We start from the raw sequence: 18,463 nt of genomic DNA on the forward strand, positions 1-18,463 counted from the left end.
GCTGATGCAATTAGTAGCCCACACCACAGGATAACATGAAAACCATCTCACATCTTGTAGGAAACAAATATTACCTTGCTGTGTCAGAAAAGATGTCATGAGGCTTCCTGGAGCTAAGGCGACATTGAAAAATAAAAACACGGCAGCTAGACTGACAGGCAATGCGGGCTGCGACAGGTATTGAATCCATCCACGCTTTAACATCTCAAGGCCATCTGTTCCTGCAGTAGATGTATTTTCCAAAGTGACGTAAGACTAACACCCAGATCTCCCTATGACGAAGGAGAATTTCAATGTAAAGAGTACTCCAAACAAGTGCGTCAGTCACAGCTCACTAAATGGTTTTTGGACTTTATCAGTCAACAATCTCAGGAATCGATGTCTATTTTGCATTTGTTTTATGTCCCTCAAATTTGCGTATACCTAGCTGAATCCGAGATAAGCCCACAATCACCTTAAAAAGGAAAGCAAGCTATACACTCGTGAAAATTCCCAAGCCTATGGGCAGTTTTTATTAACTAATGGAAGGATCTTTTTCTCCGGAAAAAAAAAACTACTCCATTGGAGTTCGGCACCGCTCTCTTTTTTTTTCCCAAGAAAAAGATCCTTCTATTAGTTAATGAAACTGCCCATAGGGCTACAACCACCTCTACAAGAAAGGGCTACAACAACATGATGGGGAGACTGTCCCAATGAAAAAATAGCATATGTACAATGAGGCTAAATCAAGAGATGGGAGGAGGGAAAAGCCACACAGGCGGACGGTAGTGCCATCTGAGTACACCCTGGACCATGGTGAAGAAAGGCCCAAGACACCAGAGTCAAAGAAAAACCTCTCTGCGCCGCATGTGGTCGGAGCTGCCCTGGAGTCTCTCGAGCTGTCCTCTGAGAGTATGGATCAGCTCTAGCCAAAGATCCCGAACAATCTTTGCTGGTGGTACAGGGAGAGCCTCGAAGATGCAGAAGCAGCGGGCCCACCAGATGAACCAGAGTGTCAGGCCATTGATGAGCTCCCAACACTCCTCTCTCTAACTGCACCACTCCTGTGGAGTAAGCTCTGTGGAAGGCTGGAGTGTAGGTCGACCCCCCTGCATCACTATCATGCTGCTGGTGGAAGATAGCTCGAATTGAAGTGCCGGGCCTGTGAGAGTGGACCAAGCAGCTGCCCCCCAAGTGTACTGCCGAGCTGTGTAAAGGGCTGGCATCAACCGAAGAACACGAAGCCACACCTGCTGTGCCAAAGGACAGTCCCAAAGACAGTGACACTGACTCTCCACAAGATAGTCACAAGCTGCACATGCGGCCGAAAGACCACTATGTACAAGCCAGCTTCCACCTGCTATAGCTCTGTGAGCAACCAGCCACTGGAACAAAGTGACTCGTCTCGGCTGTTTGGAGTCCCACAACATCTCCCAAAAAACTGCCAAGAACGCAGCTGTGAGACCCTCCTCCTGCCAATGAGGTGCTGTAGCAAGGCGAGTCTCTCTCTGTGCTGCCAGTATGTGACGCCCCAGTTGAACAGTGTGCTGAAAGAAAGGGACACCCGGGTGGTCTGAACAGGAGAAAGGGTCCCTCCAGAGCCACTCTCCAGGATCCCACTGTACTCGTGCCAGGGGACAGCTCTCCCAAGCCCACAGTCTCCAGTGGCCAATCTCAAAAGCTGCAAGGTCGGGATCTATGACACAAGTCCTCCCATAGATGCCCACCACTCGGATCCTCTGAAAACAGCACTCTGACACCTGCGGGGCCTCTACTGCAACTCGGTGTAAGCGTCCCTCACCTTGTAGCTCGAAAAACAGGGAGGGTACAATCTCTGATCAAGCCCGAACTGAGATGAGAACCTCCAGTCGCGTGAAGGCTCCCATCCACCTACACGCTGCTGACTCGAGAGGTGTGAGCCACTCAGCTGGTACTGCCTTTGAGATGTTCTGACACATGCTCTGCACCCCTCTCATGCCCTGTAGTAGCTGAAGACTCTGAAGCTCCTCTGACAAGCCTAAAAACTGTAACCAATCACTTAGCGAGCGTGTTGGACCCTCTGCCATGGGACCCCAAGAAACATGAGGCCAACTACCAACCAAGTGGCCTCTCTGAGTGCTAACCATGGGGTTCCAAACAAGGGGCTGTCTCAAGCGCTCCTCCGTGCAAGTAGGCTGACGCTGCTCGAGGCCTTGCCGCAACTGCTCCCAAAATCGGAGTAAACTCACAACGAAGCGGTCCTCCAGTCTCCTGCTCAAGCCAACTTTGCACATCTCTGTGAAAATCCATCTGGTCGCCAGGGCCCTCCAGCCTGAGGCACCCTAGCACTGAGCCGCTGAAGCAAGAACTCCTTCAAGGGCTCCTCACCTGGAAAAAGTCCTCTGACGATGAACTTCCCAAGAAGGGCTCTGATGTGCTGTGTTGGGTCTATGATCCCTAGCCCTCCCTGAGAACAAGGAAAAGTGATGACCTGCCATGCCACTTTGACCCATGCTATCTGAGTGTCACGCCTTGACCAAAGGAAGTTCCTGATCAGCCTCTCAACCTAGCTGATACAAGAACTCGAGAAGATCCAACAAGAAGTGATGTACCACATAGTAGCCAACAACACCTAGTTGGCCACTACAACTCCGCCTACCAGAGAAAGTCGTGCGGAGCTCCAATGTAACAACTTCCTCCTAATAGACAGGAGGAGGGGAGCAATCTGCTGCTCGGGAGACAAGTCCAAACCAACCTAACAGCCCAGGTACCAAACTGCAATCCCTGGGGGAATCCACCTGAAACCTTCACCTGGCATCCAATCGGGCATAGGGGCACTACCAACCGAGAAAGCCACTGTCTTTCTCCACTTGATCAATGGGCCAGATGCACAACAGAAAGTCTCAAGAGCATGCTCGCACCTGTGAAGGTTGGCCTCCTGGCCATCCAAGTACAAGGCTGAGTCGTCTACAAACTCAGTGTGAAGTAGCTCATCTCTCCGAATAGGAAGTGCTAAGCCACGCGAACCAACTTGCTGTGAAACCAAAAACCTGCTCATCGCCTCAGCATAGAACAGAAAGAGGAATGGGGCAAGAGGGCAGCCCTGTCTGACCAAACGCGTGAGCATGAAACAATCCCCTCTACCATATGACAAAAGTACTTGACCATATGCCCGTCTGTACAAAGTTGACACCCCTCTGATCCAAGCATCTGAGAAGCCCACTGTCGTAGGCCTTCTCAAAGTCGAGAAGAAGAATCACCAGATCCTCACCACAGAGCCACGCTAGGGCAGAAGCCTCCCAAAAAGTAAAGGTCTTGTCAAGAATACTACGCTCCTTGACAAAACCTGTCTGAGTCCCATGTATAATGCTCTCTAGAAGACAAGGCATTTGTGCCCACACCTGCTCTGCATGCATCTTGACGCTCCGACTGAGGCTCTGCAGACAGTAGATCACGGTAGAAATCAGTGGCAACTGCACGCATGTTCTCTGGCTCTGAAGCAACTGCCTCAAAGAAAGCTCCTGTCACTCTGTCACCCACCTAGGTCCACTGAGATGCCTGTGGATGGAAAGCAAACTCATGGCACCTCTCCTCTGTGCTGACGAGCTCCTAGCGAGCCTGCTGTAACTGCTCCTCCAACCAAGGATTGTCTGGATGCTGCTCCTGCATCTTCTGTAGGGAAGCAACACCCCGTCAAAGACATTGCCGCTCCTCTCTCGCTGCAGTCAGGCGAGCCGAAGACTCCTGGAGAAAGAGTCGACTAAGCTGAGCAAGTCCTGAGGCCACTCTGCCAGCAAGAGAATCCTGCATGTCTAACCTCTCTGTCCAAAGAGCCTCACTCGCTCTCTAAGCACCGAGTCCAGCAAAACCCTCTCTGGGATGCGAAGTATCGTGCTCCCCCTCCTCTGTCTATCAGTCATTTAAGGATCACTGGAGCATGGTCCGAAAAGGTGGTCACTACAAGAATGCCTAATGTCCCTCCCAAGTCACAGAAGTGGTCACTAGTGTAAAAGCAATCTATCCGAGATAGATTCACGCCTCCGACTCTGCCGTCCGAACTAGAGAAGACCAGGTTGTCTGGGGGCCTCGCAAAACTGGAATGTTGCCACACATCTGTAACCCGCAGTCATACAAAACCTCTCCCAAGCTACCAGCTCAACTCCATGCACATTAGTATGGCTAACACCAATCCTGTCAGATGGTTCCTCCAATATGTTGAAGTCACCCCCTATGCACCATTGCTCTGCCTACGGCAAAGACTCTAACAATCTGAGACTAAAACTCTGCACGTGCACTCGCCACATTGGGCGCATAGATGTTCAGGAAGCCCACGAGACAACCCCGAACCTGCATAGTGATCCATTGAGCCCTACCTAGCACAATAATCCCTCTGCCCACAATGGCCTGCAGCAAAGAATCTGCAATAGTCATACATACCCCGCCCTGGATGCCTCCAAGTCCAAAAGCAGCTGACCAAAAAGTCTCATACCATCCACGCAAAAGCTGACTGACACCGTCTAATGCGGCTCTCACACAGATGATACTCCTGTAGCATAAACAGGTCAATCTCTCCTCCCACGAGGCATCGCTGAAGCTCCTAATGCAGTCAGCCCTCTGACGGAGAAAATGGGGCCCACCTAGTCCCTGTACATTCCATGAGACAATATACCTTCATAAGTTCAGAATAGTCTGAACTCACGAATTATAAGAGGGAATAAAGCACTCATAAAACTATAAAAGCAAGGGACACACGAAAAGAAAACAAAAACAAAAACAAACTAACTAACTAACTAAATCACTTTGATTGCTTCGAAACAAAACTAGATAAAACAAAACATTATTAACTTAAAAATGTTTTCAAAAAAGGTATGTGTAAAATAAGTTGACACAACTTACTTGGCTTAAAACAAGTACTCAACTTTAAGCGCAAGAAAAAAAAAAAAAGGAGGGGGGAGGGGGGAGGGGACTGTCGAGGGTGAAGCTGAGGTGGAGGCTGGAGCAGGGACCTCATCCTACTAAAGAGGGTCGGATCAGTTCCCCGTGGAAACCCACTGCTGCTAGGCAGGAGCATGAGGACCGCTTTGAGTGCCAGGCTGGCGCGGTGGCCCCTGCCAACGTCAACCACGAACCTGCTGCCAGCCCTCCTCTGCTTGAGCCCCAGGCTCGAAGGGTGGCTCTGTCTGTGTACTCTGTGGCTCTGCCTGCTGTTGCTAGCGAGCCTTTGAGGACTGGGATTGGGCATGTGGTGCAAGTCGGGGTCTCCTCCGTGGACAAGCCTTCGCGAGATGGCCCATCTGACGACAAATGAAACACTGATTCGGGAGGCCTGAATACTCCATGCTCTGTCGGAACCAACCCCCACTCACCCGAGGAAGTAAGATAACCTTCGGAAGAGTATGGGTGTCCCTAACCAGAACACGTACCGAGGGAATATCGGCCGCCTTGGCAGCTACTGAGGCTGCTGTGCGAGGTGTCTCCAGGACAGTCCCAATCATTGAGCCTATCCTGGACAAAAGTGGTAGGTACTCCCTCCTCCAACCAGGAAAGCAGATGGAGATGGGAAGGTCTGCCTCCTCTACCAGAACATCTGAAGCAGGGTCAAAACCATGTCTCCACTATCGAACGTGGGCTCAAACTGCTCGAATGGTCAAGGGGCTCATGGCGATGACCTTGGACACCATCTCGAAGGTCTCAAACTCGATCTGATAGTAGCCGCCTCCGAGGAACTCGACATCCAAGATCTTGCCCACCTCTGCGAGAAGGCGGGCTTGGAGAAGATCACGCAGCTCTCCTCTGCTGGGTTTGGTGCCGAGAATCTTGCAGATGACGGAGGTCGCCTGGAGACGCTCCACCTCTGCTGCGAGGCTCGCTTGCTCTGTCGGTGAAAGAGCAAGTTGGATGGTGGGCTCTGCAGGGCCGGGCGAGGGGCGGGGCTGAGGCGGATGCGAACTGAGGCAGCGGGATGGGTGGTGGGGGGGGGGGGGGGGGGGGGGGGGGGGGGGGGGAGGGGCGGGCTGGCACAAGTGGGCAAAGGCCATGGGGGGGACTGGCGCGCGGGTGCACACTGTAGGGCAGGGACACGCGAAGCTAAGCCGGGGGGGGCGAGAGGGAGAGGTCAGTGATAGCAAGGGAGGGAGCGCACAGCAGCAGCAACGAGCTCGTCGGGGATTAACAAGAGCTACTTCTTCGACACGGCTCTCTTTGGCTGCCAGAGTTGTAGTGATCAACCAGGTGTTCTTGGCTACTATTAGTTACATCACGTCTTGCTAGATTTTCTCAAGTTCCTGCATCGGCCAGATGGAGAGGCTGATCAAGAATTTTTTGTGGTCAGCGCGTGACACCCAATCAGCCCGAACCAAAGTGTCCTGGCAGGTCATCACTTTACCATGTTCTCGGGGGAGGGCTGGGGATCATCGATTCAGCACGCCAAACCAGAGCCCTCCTTGGGAAGCTAGTGATCAAAGGACTTCTTCTAGGGGAGGAGCACTGGAAGGACCTATAGCTTCATCGGATTCGAGCTCGAGTCCCTTATGCGAGCGGCCCTTGGGGCCCGTCCATTAGGTGGATTTTTACACATATGCACAGGGTTGTTGCAGGAGCCTGGAGGACCAATTTGCTGGGAGCCTTCTTAGGTCATGGGAGTAGTTGATGTTACGTGCACATCTAACCCTATGCGCACGTACACAAGCTACTTCATGACAAGGGTTCTGGCTTTTTTGTGAGTCTGTTCGCAGACCGTGCATGTCCAAACACTTAAGAGTAGATGCATATCCTCTGGTTGCACACAGCATGATCATCAACAATATCATCAGATTCCATCAGGAGCATTTTACAATGCACAAAACCTATTGTCCCTATTTTAGCCATTTTTCACTTATTATTAATAAGTGACTTTGTTGGGAAACCGGGTAGGGCAAATTGGGCAAGATAATATATAAGCAAACTAGCGCTAGAAGCTGCAGATACCACAATTGAAGTGCACCTTCTCAGCAAGACGGCACGAGGACCTAGCGTTTTCAAGCCACCAAAGACAGCCAATGTTTTTCATCAAGTGCACATCAGCCCAGCGTTTTGCCACTTGCAGATCAGCCTGGTGTTTGCAGATTCCCTAGCGTTTTTGCAACAGATACAGATTCAGCCCTATCGTTTTTGGACCAGCACCTCAGCCTAGAGTTTTGCAGATTTCCGGTGTCATAACCATTTTCTGCATCAATGTTTTCAGTTTTCAGCATATAGACTCTGCACGGTAGCCCCCGCACCTTGCAGATCTCACCTTCCCGCAGCAGATCCTCGCCACACGGTTAGATCAGCAAGCGTTTGCAGTTTCAGCCCGCTATTCGCAGATTTCAGCATTTGCAGTTTTGCAGTTTGAGCCCGCTATTCGCAGATTTCAGCATCTGCGTTTTCAGCACATCATCGTCGCCATCGCCGTCGTCACCGACATAGAGTCAGAATTCAGCAGATACAAGATTTGCAGATTTCAGCCATTAGCGTTTTCAGATTTCAGCCCGTCTCGTCGTCGTCCTCATCGTCAGCAAGTCCATTGCATTGTAGAGATTTGTGCAATCAATAGTAGACAGCGCTTGCAGAGTGGGGCCTTCGGAGGAGGGTTTGACAACATTCTGGTGTCATATTCTTCTCTATCTCTATCTCTCAGCCTCAGCACCTTCATTCACAGTGTTTATCCACTTTGTTTGTGATCACTTGCACTCTCTCACTAAAGAAACGGAACGCTCTCCCTTCCGTAAGTAAAAGGAACCCTTGAGCACAGTTCGGAGCACTCATCTTGAGCAAAGTTCAACATTCACTTCCGTTGCACCTTACGTTGGTATTAGAGCTTTGGCAGTGTCCTATATCACTCAAGGAAAGAACCACAAAATTTCTTTTGCTTGTCGCGGTCGCACGTAACCCATGTTCACTTGGGCGTGTCAATTCCAAATCGTGTTTTTGAAGAGTGACAGGAAACCCAAGAAAGAAGGGCTTGTACCGCCTCCCCTTGTTTCTCTTTTTGCTCATTGAGAGTGGACCGTGCACTTAGCGCCCGGCCAATCAACGTGAGGTGGGAAAAATCGACGTGAGGTGGGAAAAAGCAATCTTGGTGTGAGCGCAAGGTCGCCAAGGGGTGCACCCGCGGGAAAGAGAAGAGCTCGGGTAAGACACGGATTGCAAGCAAAAGAACCTCAAGAACTCAAGAACCCAAGTTCCTCGTGAACTTAAGAACCTAAGACTTTAGCGTTAGTCATTACCCAAAAGAAATGGATACTTCGCATGGAGGTGATGAGCATGAGAGTGGCGAAGAAGAATTTTTCCCACTATGAGGTTTTTTTTACCCTCCCCCTTCCCCATCTACACCAAGGATTGCACCAAATCCTATGGAGGCTTTGGTCAAGACGATGATGGACATGATGTTCCAAAAAGACGCGGAACGCGCTACCTTGGACTGCGAGCGCGAAGAAAGAAAGGCTATCTTGGATCGCGAGCGCGAAAGAAAAGCAGAAGGAAAGGCCGACTTGGAGCGTGAGCGCAAGCAAGCGTGCTTGGCGGCCGAGAAGCAACGGGCAACCTTGGAGAGTGAGCGCGAGCACGAGCGGCCTTGGAGTTAGAGCGTGAGGCGCAGAGAGACCAACGCATGCAAGAGATGATCCTACAGGTTCTCACCTCGAAACCCGAGCCGGCCAAAGATGTTGGTGGTTCATCAAGTGGCGCAAACCCCGTCACCGAGAAGTTGACATTTAGTAAGTATGACGGTAAGATGGATGCTAGTGTTATTCATTCTTGGTTGCATCAATTTAATGCTTATTTTGCAACAACTAAGAAGACGGGGAATAGCAAGGTTCTAACGGCAGCCATGTACCTTGCTAGTGATGCCATTAATTGGTACCACATGGCAAGAGGCCCAGCTCGCAGCGCACCTAGAGGCAATCGACGAAGACGCGCCCCTTTCCTTCAATTGGGCCGACTTCCAAGACAAGCTCAAGGCGCGGTTTATGCCTCCTTAGTACCTAGCGCGATTGAAAGAAGATTGACGCAATCTCAAGCAAAATGGTATGCCACTCACATCTTTTTCTAACCGTGTTTTGCAACTCGGCACCCAATTACGCAAATCTGATGATGAGCGCAAAGAAGCTTTCCTTTTTGGGTTGGACGAATATATCAAGTTTGATGTAGAAGTCTTCGACCCCGTGGATCTCAACAAGGCGGTAGCAATTGCTCTCTCCTAAGAGATGAAGCACAACAAGGGAAAGCCTAAGGAAAACAAGTCGTCTCAAAGTACCACTCGAACTTCTCAGAACCCTCAGAATGGTAAGAACGGTAAGAATGGTAAGAACGGTAACTCTTCTAGCCAATCCTCCTCTAATTCTTCGAAAAAGAACTCTTAACAATGAATCTAAGGATAAAGTTAAAACACCTACTAAACCTAAGCTAACCCAGGATGAAAAAGCCGCAAAAGGAATTATAGGAGGATACATAACAAGTCATTTATGCTAAGGAAGGTCGTTGTTATCAATGTCACGTCAAGGGTCACAATAAAGCGGCTTGTCCTAAGACAGCCCCACCTAAAGAACCTAAGGCACCCACAGCAACCACAAGCAATTTAATGAACCAAGCTGAATCTTCTCATGTCTCTGACACACACATTGATGAGTCTCTCATGAAGTGTTATGATTATGTGAAGGGTCAGCGTTTTGTCATATTGTTTGATCCAGGCAGTATGCATGATGTGATTAGTGCCTCCCTTGTAGAGCGATCCTGCGTAGAGATTAGTCAGACATCTCCTCTCGAGGTGTCTAGCTTCGCTCCCGGTATGGACTCTCTCATCACGCAAGAGTGCCTTGATATGTTGTTTACAGTTCAACAAGCTGCTTTGCATAGGAAATTTGTCGTGTTTCCTCTCTCAGGATGTGATGAGGACAACACTCTCACATTAAATGCCAAGAGTAACTCTCCCATGATCATTCGTGTTGAGGAGGGTCTCCATTCTTTGCCTCTCATTTCTCATGTGCAGGTAAAGCGTAAATTACGACGAGGAGCACAAGCGGCATTCATCTATGCCTCTCCAGTTACCCAGAGCATTCAGGCTCCAGACAAGTATTCAGCTTTGTTTACCAAGTTTAAGCACCTCTTTTTGTAGGATGATCTTCCACCTGGTCTCCCACGCGAGCAGCCAAAGAACCATCGCATCGAGCTTACGGAGGAAGCACAGCTTGTCAGTAATGCTCCCTACCTTTTGAACAAGACACAGGAAGAAGAGTTAGAGCGGAAAATCATGAAGTTGGTGGCTAGAGAATTCATACGTCCTAGTGTTGGTCCTTTTGTTGCTCCTATTTTGTTTGTCCACAAGTAAGATAGTTCGTCTCGTTTGTGTATTGATTACAGGGCATTGAATGTAAGGTGCATCGGAAGTGAATGTTGAACTTTGCTTAAGATGAGTGCTCTGAACTGTGCTCAAGGGTTCCTTTTACTTACGGGAGGGAGAGCCTTCCGTTCCTTTAGTGAGAGAGTACAAAGGACACAAACAAAGTGAATGGACCCTGAGCGTGAAGGTGCATGAGACTCAGAGATAAAGAGAGAAGAGAATACGACACCAGAGATGTTGTCAAACCCACCTTCGAAGGACCCACTCTCTATGGCAAGAACGGTCTACTTATGATTGCACAAATCTCTACAATGCTTGGACTTGCCAATGAGAGCGACGACGATGAGGGCGACGACGAGATGGGCTGAAATCTGAAAACGCTAATGGCTGAAATCTACAAATCTTCTATCTGCTGAATTCTAACTCTATGTCGGTGACGATGTCAACGACGACGGTACGACGAAGACGCGCTGAAAATGCAGATGCTGAAATCTGCGTTTTCCGGGCTGAATCTGCAAACTTCGCGGGATCTGACCGTGCGGCAATGAACTGTTGCTGGAAGGTGAGATCTGCGAGGTTCCGGGGTTGTTCTGCTGTGTCTAAGGGCTGAAAACTGAAAACGCTGATGCTTCTTGGTGTTCTGTCGCGGTGAATCTGGAAAACACTATGCTGATGCAAAAACGCTCGGGCTGAAAATTGTTCTGCTGCTGCCGGTTGTCTTGCAAATGCAAAACGCTAGGCTTCTTGGTTGGTCTTGCTGCTGCCGGGGCTGATCTGCTCTGCACAAAACGCCAGGCTACCTGTGGATGAAAACACTAGGTTCTTGCAGATGCAAAAACGCTAGCCTTGCTAATGTGGGGGATCTTGCTGAGAAGTTGCCTGTTGAGCAAGGTGCTCCTGCTGCCTCTTCTGCCAAAAAGTGCTAGCGCTAGGTTTCTATTTATACAAACTTAGCAAAATTCCCCTGCCTACTTTCCAACAAAAGTCACTTAAAAATAATAAGTAAAAAATGTCAAAAATAGGGAAAATAGGTCTATGCACTATAAAAATGCTCCTGATGGGTTCTGATTGAAATCTGATGATCATGCTATGTGCAACCAGAGGATATGCATCTAATCTAAGTGCCTGGGCATGCACGATCTGCGAACAGACTCACAAAAGTGCCAGATCACTTCCTATTCTAGACTGGCTTGACCGAACTGAACCCTGGTCATGCTGTAGCTTGTCCATGGACACACAGGGTTGAATGTGTCACGTGACATCCCCTCCTTTTCAAAGTGAGGTACTGGTACCGAACTGTATGGAGTCGAGGGAGATTGCCAATAACATCCGGAATCCTGGAAGGGACTCTTCGCCGACCCACTCTGATGCGTGGGTCGTGCGATACTTGAACTTCATAAAGGTCTGCAAAGCTTACTTCTTTGGGCCGCGCCGAAAGCGACACAAAGTCATCCGTAGTTCCTTCAATGCTTCATCTTTGTCCATAGTCATGCTTCTTCCTTCTTCAAGAATCTCCGAGGCTGAAAATTCCTGAAACCACTTCCAACACAAAAACATGAACATACCCGTTACATCTAAAGTGAATGGAAAAAATCTGGTCTTCTCAAAAGACTTTGCATGCAATGTACATGAACACAGAGACGGAGCTCACCACATACACACAAACATTGAGATCGAATGTTAGGTGCAGCGGAATGAATATTTGCGCTTTGCTCAAGATGAGTGCTCCGAACTGTGCTCAAGGTTCCTTTTGTTCTTGTGGAAGGGAGAGCCATCCGTTCTTAATGAGAGAGTGTTATGATCATAAACAAAGTGAATGGACACTGTGCGTGAAAGTGCATGAGACTGAGAGATAGAGAGAGAAGAGAAATACGACACCAGAGACGTTGTAAAACTCTCCTCCGAAGGCCCCACTCTCGTCGGCGAGAGTGTTCTACTATTGATTGCACAAACTGGTACAATGATGATGCATGTGACTGATGCAAGTTTAGGCTATGTCGACGACGACAAAGATGACGAGGCCGACCTAAGGGCTGAAATCTGCAATCTTTTATCTGCTGTCCAAAAACGCTATGGACTGAAATCTGTTGCAAATCCAAAACGCTGGTTTTGGGGCTGCTTTCTGCTGATCTTTGTCGCTGAAAATCTGCAGGTCTTAGAGCTGAAAACTGCACTTCTTTAGGGCTGAATCTACCGGTCTTTGTCTGGTGAAAATGGCGGTCTTATCTGCTGAAAACGCTAGGTCAAAACCGAGGGCGACATGGACTGAAAAACGCTAGGCATGGGGACCTGCTTGCGGTGACGCCTTGGGTCAAAAACGCTAGGCCTGGGATCTGATGGTGATGGCTACCTAATGCAAAAACACCAATGTCTCGAGTCTGCTGAGCGATGATGTCCAAAAACGCTAGGCTTGCTTGTTGGAGAAAACGTTATGTTGATGTGTCTTCTTGCTTGGAGGGGGAACCACCAAGGGGTTTTGCTTGAGAAGTTGCATGTTGAGCGGTGGAGCCCTTGCTGCCTCTTTTGCCAATTAGTGCTAGTCTAGGTTTGCTTATATACAAACTTATTCAATTTGCCCTACATACTTTCCAACAAAAGTCACTTAAAAATAATAAGTGAAAAATGTCAAAAATAGGTAAAATAGGCTAAATGCACTGGAAAATTTCCCTGAAGGATTCTGATGGGAATGCTTATGATCATGTTGTGTGCAACCAGAGGATATGCATCTACACTAAGTGACTGGTCATGCACGGTCTGCGAACAGACTCACAAAAGTGCCAGATCACTTCCTATTCTAGACTGACTTGACTGAACTGAACCCTGGTCATGCTGTAGCTTGTCCACGAACACATAGGGTTGGATGTGTCACGTGACATCCCCTCCTTTTAAAAGTGAGGCACTGGTACCGAACTGTATGGCGTCGAGGGAGATCGCCAATAACATCTGGAATCCTGGAAGGGACTCTTCGCCGGCCCACTCTGATGGGTGGGTCGTGCGGTACTTGAACTTCATAAAGGTCTGCAACGCTTGCTTCTTTGGGCCGCGCCAAAAGCGACACAAAGTCTTCTGAGTTTCCTTCGATGCTTCAACTTCGTCGAGAGTCATGCTTCTGTCTTCTTCAAGAATCTCCATCGCTAAAAATTCCTGAAACCATTTCCAACACAAAACCATGAACATACCTATTCCATGTAAAGTGAGTGGAAAAAATCTTGTCGTCCTAATAGACTGTGCATGCCATGTAGATGAACAAAAAGATGGAGTGTCAAACCGTTCACCACACACACGCAAACAATGAGATCGAATCTTTCTCTTATGATCTAAAGCAATCAACTATTGCAATCACAACGGAAATGCCCATGCTTGGTGTCATACTTTCATGTGCTCTTTCTACAACTGTGTCGTGCCAAGGAAGAGACATAGAATGTGACGTCCTTGAATGCATACCTTTCAGCTTTTCATGAACAATCCGCATACATCTGTGCTCATTCATGAGTGAAACGTGCTCAACGTACAATATGTCATGCCTAGGAAAAGGGATCACATAAAGACGCTGACGAAAATACAAGAAACAATCACGAATGAAACACTTGAACAATGCGTGCGTATGAATCATGCGAACACATAATACTTCCTGTGAGGGGTCTTTGAACCGAGGCTCGAGGGCCAACATCGGTTCTTCTTGAGGGGGTTCTTTCGACCTAGGCTCGAGAGCCAAGATCGATCCTTCGTGATTGATTGAATCTACAACGAGGTTAGCTTCGCTAGAAAAAGCATCAACTAACTCATCATCCTTGTGAACAATCACGTCATCTTCATGCAACTCATCATGCTTATGAGAAATCACATCTTGGTCATGCAAATCATCATGCTTGTCAGTGTCATCCAAATCATCGTGCTCATCATTATCATTCAAATCATCATGCAAATCATTGTCATTCAAATCATCATGCTTGTGAGAAATCACATCTTAATCATCATGCAAATCCTGTGTGTCATGCTTGGGAGAAGAAGAGACTAAGAGAGTCTCCTTTTCCTAATCCTGTGCAAACTGCGCCTGCACAATAGAAAAGAGTCGCAAGAACTATTTCATGTGTTGGTTGCTCTTTCCTTTGACGGCAGCTGCCATTCTTTCTTCGTGTTTGCGCTCCATTTCAGCTCTTCTTTCTGCGTGTCTGCGTTCCATTCCCGCCATTCTTTCTGCATGTCTTGCTTCGCATTCTAACTTCCTTTCCATAAACATCTGGTCCAAAGCCTCCATAGGAGTTAGTGCAATTGTCACCAGGAGGTGTATTTTTCTTGTTGCCTTCAATAATTAAGTACTAGATATTTTTATTTGTTTTTATTTTTACTTGTTTTCCTCGGGACCTTTGAAAAGGTACAAGTGGACATTGCATGGCCAATGTGAAACCGCTGCGGCCGAATAGGTTTCTCACATCGAGAGTCTAGGTCGGTCAGTCAGGGACTGGTCGAGCCAATTAGCTTCTAATGAATATAGAAGCCTGTGCTCGCCTACCGAAATCTGGGCCACTCGAAAAGTCACTGACAACTTTATAAGTGAGTGGGAACTAGGGAATTAACTCAAAGGGGCAAACTGGACACTTGGCAGGAGGAGGTTAATTTGCAAGACACCTCAGCAAGAGGAGGCGCCCAATTTGAGAGAGGGGCTGAATTTTACACACTAAGTGACCTACAATGTGTGTGTGAGTAGTGGGTACAGGTTTACAGCTTTAATGGAAAGCTTGCCTTCTCCTCTGTCTCATGTAGCGCGATGATTTGCTCTCGTGCATCTCTCTCGCCCCTTTGGCACATATGGTAATGCCCCACTAGTTGGGCTACTCAGATGAACATGTACAGTTCTAGGGGTTTATGCGCGTTTGCCAAGGCAAGAGCCTTCTGAACAGGAACCGGATTAGCTAATTGCTAATCCCCCACAGGTACGCACAGTTCCATCGCGAAAGATTGCGAGTTTGGAGAGTTTTCTCGCGTGAAAACTCGTCCAATTCATAGGGGAACTGTCCCATTGTGTGTAGGAGCCCTTGGGACACGCGTAGGCGTGCTCGCTCCGCTAAAAACAATCCGAAACAACGAATTACAGCCTGCTGTGTTTTTCTGCGGGTTTAGGGTTTCGCACCTAAACTGCAAGGGAACCTTGGGGGAGCCTTCGTGAGAGCCTTGGGATGCGTGTACAAGCTTTTGGGCACCCGGCAGTGAAAAACACAGAATTACAGCCTGCTGAATTTCTGTGACAGCTACCAGAAAGCTTCCAAATAGCGAGGGAATTCGTCCTAGACAGGTGCTTTTGACCTACAGGGGTTTTTACGCCGTTATGCTGCCGAAATCAGGTCGAAAACCTGCGTTTTCAGCCCTCGCTAGGTTTGGACAGCTTTGTGAAAGCTTGTGCTAAGTGGTCAGATCGTCTACCTTAATTTGAATAAAGAAATACCGAAAGGGGCGCCAGTCTTTGGGGCCTACAGGATGTCGGTCTTGTGTGCACAGTGACATTCTAGTCGTTGGACGCAACTGTGTTTTTTTCCCTTCTCAGTGCTATGTGTAAAGTTAACAGGTAATTGAAATAGTACCGCCCTCTACATTGTACATGCCGGTTATATGGTTCCATTGTCGGGATAGTCACTTTTTCTTCAAAAAGTGCAGCGTGGATTGTTGTGGGTGAAAGCAACACAGAGCTTGTCATTATGGCAAAGAACAGAGACCAAGTACCAAAAGAGGGATCTTCCTCACATGGCACAGAGAAAATGCTTCAACTCTTCCAAGAAGAGGACAGGTTGTTTACAACTCAACTGCGTTGCTGCATGGACATGTTTCAGCAGTTGGCTAACAACCCAAGGATGCAGGAGTTCTTGTAGGCTCCGACACAGGGTTTTCAGCCTCCTACACAGGGCATGACTGAGACTGAGCCGTTGCAAGAAAAGGAGATTTCCAATGCGCAGAGGACTCATGATGCTCGAGGGAAAGCCCATGTGGTTAAGCAACTAGCGGTGTCCAATGATCCAAAGCAACTTGCTTTAGCTGCACAGGAACCGTTTGTGAATGGTCAAGGGAGTAATGAACACGCTATGCGTCAGACCCTTCCATTACCTATTACTTATCCTGGTTATTTTGAAGGTGGTTCAGTGTTTCAAGCTATGGATGGACCTCATAGTTACCAGGAACGGGAAACCGGAACAGGAACGCGGAACAAAATGCCATTCCCTGTTACGGGTACTCACGTTTGAAACACGGAACAGGGATTCGCAACGGGAACTTGGAATGGGAACGGGAAACGGAGACCTAAAAACGGCCATTCCCTATTACTATGATGGACCTTCCACAGGTTATATGCCAGGGAATGTGTTCGGGACAATGCAAACAAGCATGGGTAACCCTATGTACGCGAACATGGGTGTCCAACCAGGTTTTCAGGGTGCCTATGGCCAGTTTCGAGTGCCTGGAACACAATTTGGTATGGCTGGTTTTTCGCAGCCATACGTACAAAATGCAGATACGACAGGGAAAACAGTTGATGCAAGTGTTGGAATGAACAATCATGGAGCACCACTGTTACAGGCTCCTGTTTATGATAATGTGGCTCCTTTGAGTCAGCCTAAGGATTACAAGGAAGGTGGGCAGGGAGTGAAGTTTGGAACTTTCAGAGGAACTGAGGACCAATTGAAGGCTTTGACCTTCATACAGCAGTTCGATGCAGCTTATGCTGGAGGAAACTTCACAGAATCTTCAAAGATACGCAAGGCTGCCACTTTCTTGAAAGGGAATGCGCTTCAATGGTGGACCCCATTGTTGAACCAGGGTCAAGCCCCAACAACGTGGGTCCAATTCAAACAGCTTTTTGCGCCTGCATGGCTGACAAACACTTTTGAAGTGGATGTGATGACAGAATGGCACGAGTTGAATGCTAAACAGTGTGCGAATCTGGAAGAGTACAATAAACAGTTTTGGGCCGCACTGTTGCCAGTTACCTCTTACAAGTTTGTGCCATTGTCAGAACAGATTGAGAAGTACTGTTGCGGATTGCCCAAGAAAATCGGGGACTACTGCACAAAGACTACTGTCATGAATATGTTTCAGCTCATTGAGAATGCAAGAGTGGCCATCAATCTGTCGAAGGGGGACTCCGATGGATTTAATAGCCACAAGAAAGGGTCCCAGTGCAAACAGTTTTCAGCCAAGGGCAATGTTGCAACAAAGCCTTCCGAGCCTCCCACAAAGAAGCCCTCCACTGAAGAAGGTGATACATCCAAGAAGCAATCTAAGTCTTCTTCGGGACGAGGACAAGGACAAAAAAGGCATTTTTTTGGCAAATCTTTTGAAGAAAGGAAAGCTCTTAGGCAGGCCAAGAAATGTGAACAGGAAGGACATTTTGCAAATGAATGCCCACAGAAGAAGTCACAGGATAAGGATGACAAGTCAGACCATAAAGGGAAGAAGCCAAAGCCGAGTGCAGGACTTGTTCCAGGTTTGGTTGGGGACCAGCCAAACTCAGATGCCACAGAGCTGTGCAAAGCTTGGGGCAAAGTTAGAGACCAGACAGTGCTGGTTTTCTTTGATCCAGGAGCCCGTGCAAATTTTATATCACCAGAATTGGCATCAAAGTTGGGCATTCGTGCAGAGGACATGGGTATGACAGGGGAAGCAGGTTTGGCATGCCCAGGTCATTCAGAGCTTTACTCCCATTTTGGGAAAGCTTCGTCTGCACATTCAGAGCTATGTGGATGCGGAAGAATTTCATATTATGCCACTTGAGGGCTGTGATGTGTTACTGGGTATCCCATGGTGTTACAGGTTGCATGCTATGGTGGATACTTACAACAAAAAGATTACCTTTGTACATAGAGGAAAGACTCATGTCCTTGATGTAAAGCTTTAAGGCAAGTCTGTTCCAGTTGTTTCTGCTTCTACTATTCCATCTGTAATAAAGACTCATCTTTCTGCGTACTTGATCTTTGCAAAAGAAGTACCTCAAGTTGTATCTAATTTGTCTACCTTAGATAAAGACAGGTCAACTTTTTTGAGTGGTTTCAGTGATTGTTTTTCGGACTCTTTGCCAGGGGAGTTACCTCCTAAGAGACCTGAGGATCATACTATAGATCTTGTGCTAGGTTCTAGTCCACCGAATAGACCACCATACATGGT

General features: G+C 48.1%; 1 protein-coding gene across 1 annotated transcript in view; it reads right to left on the bottom strand.

The window, feature by feature from the left end:
• Window positions 1–18,463, bottom strand: part of IREG3 (iron-regulated protein 3) — a 41,667-nt gene that overhangs the window by 880 nt on the left and 22,324 nt on the right. Inside the window, exon 11 of the mRNA XM_086496040.1 lies at window positions 75–221. Within this exon, the coding sequence (XP_086352166.1) occupies window positions 75–221 (147 nt within the window). The remainder of the gene's footprint in view (window positions 1–74; window positions 222–18,463) is intronic.

Source organism: Adiantum capillus-veneris, chromosome 22 (assembly GCF_014529385.1).
Source record: "Adiantum capillus-veneris isolate H3 chromosome 22, ASM1452938v2, whole genome shotgun sequence".
Taxonomy (NCBI): domain Eukaryota; kingdom Viridiplantae; phylum Streptophyta; class Polypodiopsida; order Polypodiales; family Pteridaceae; genus Adiantum; species Adiantum capillus-veneris.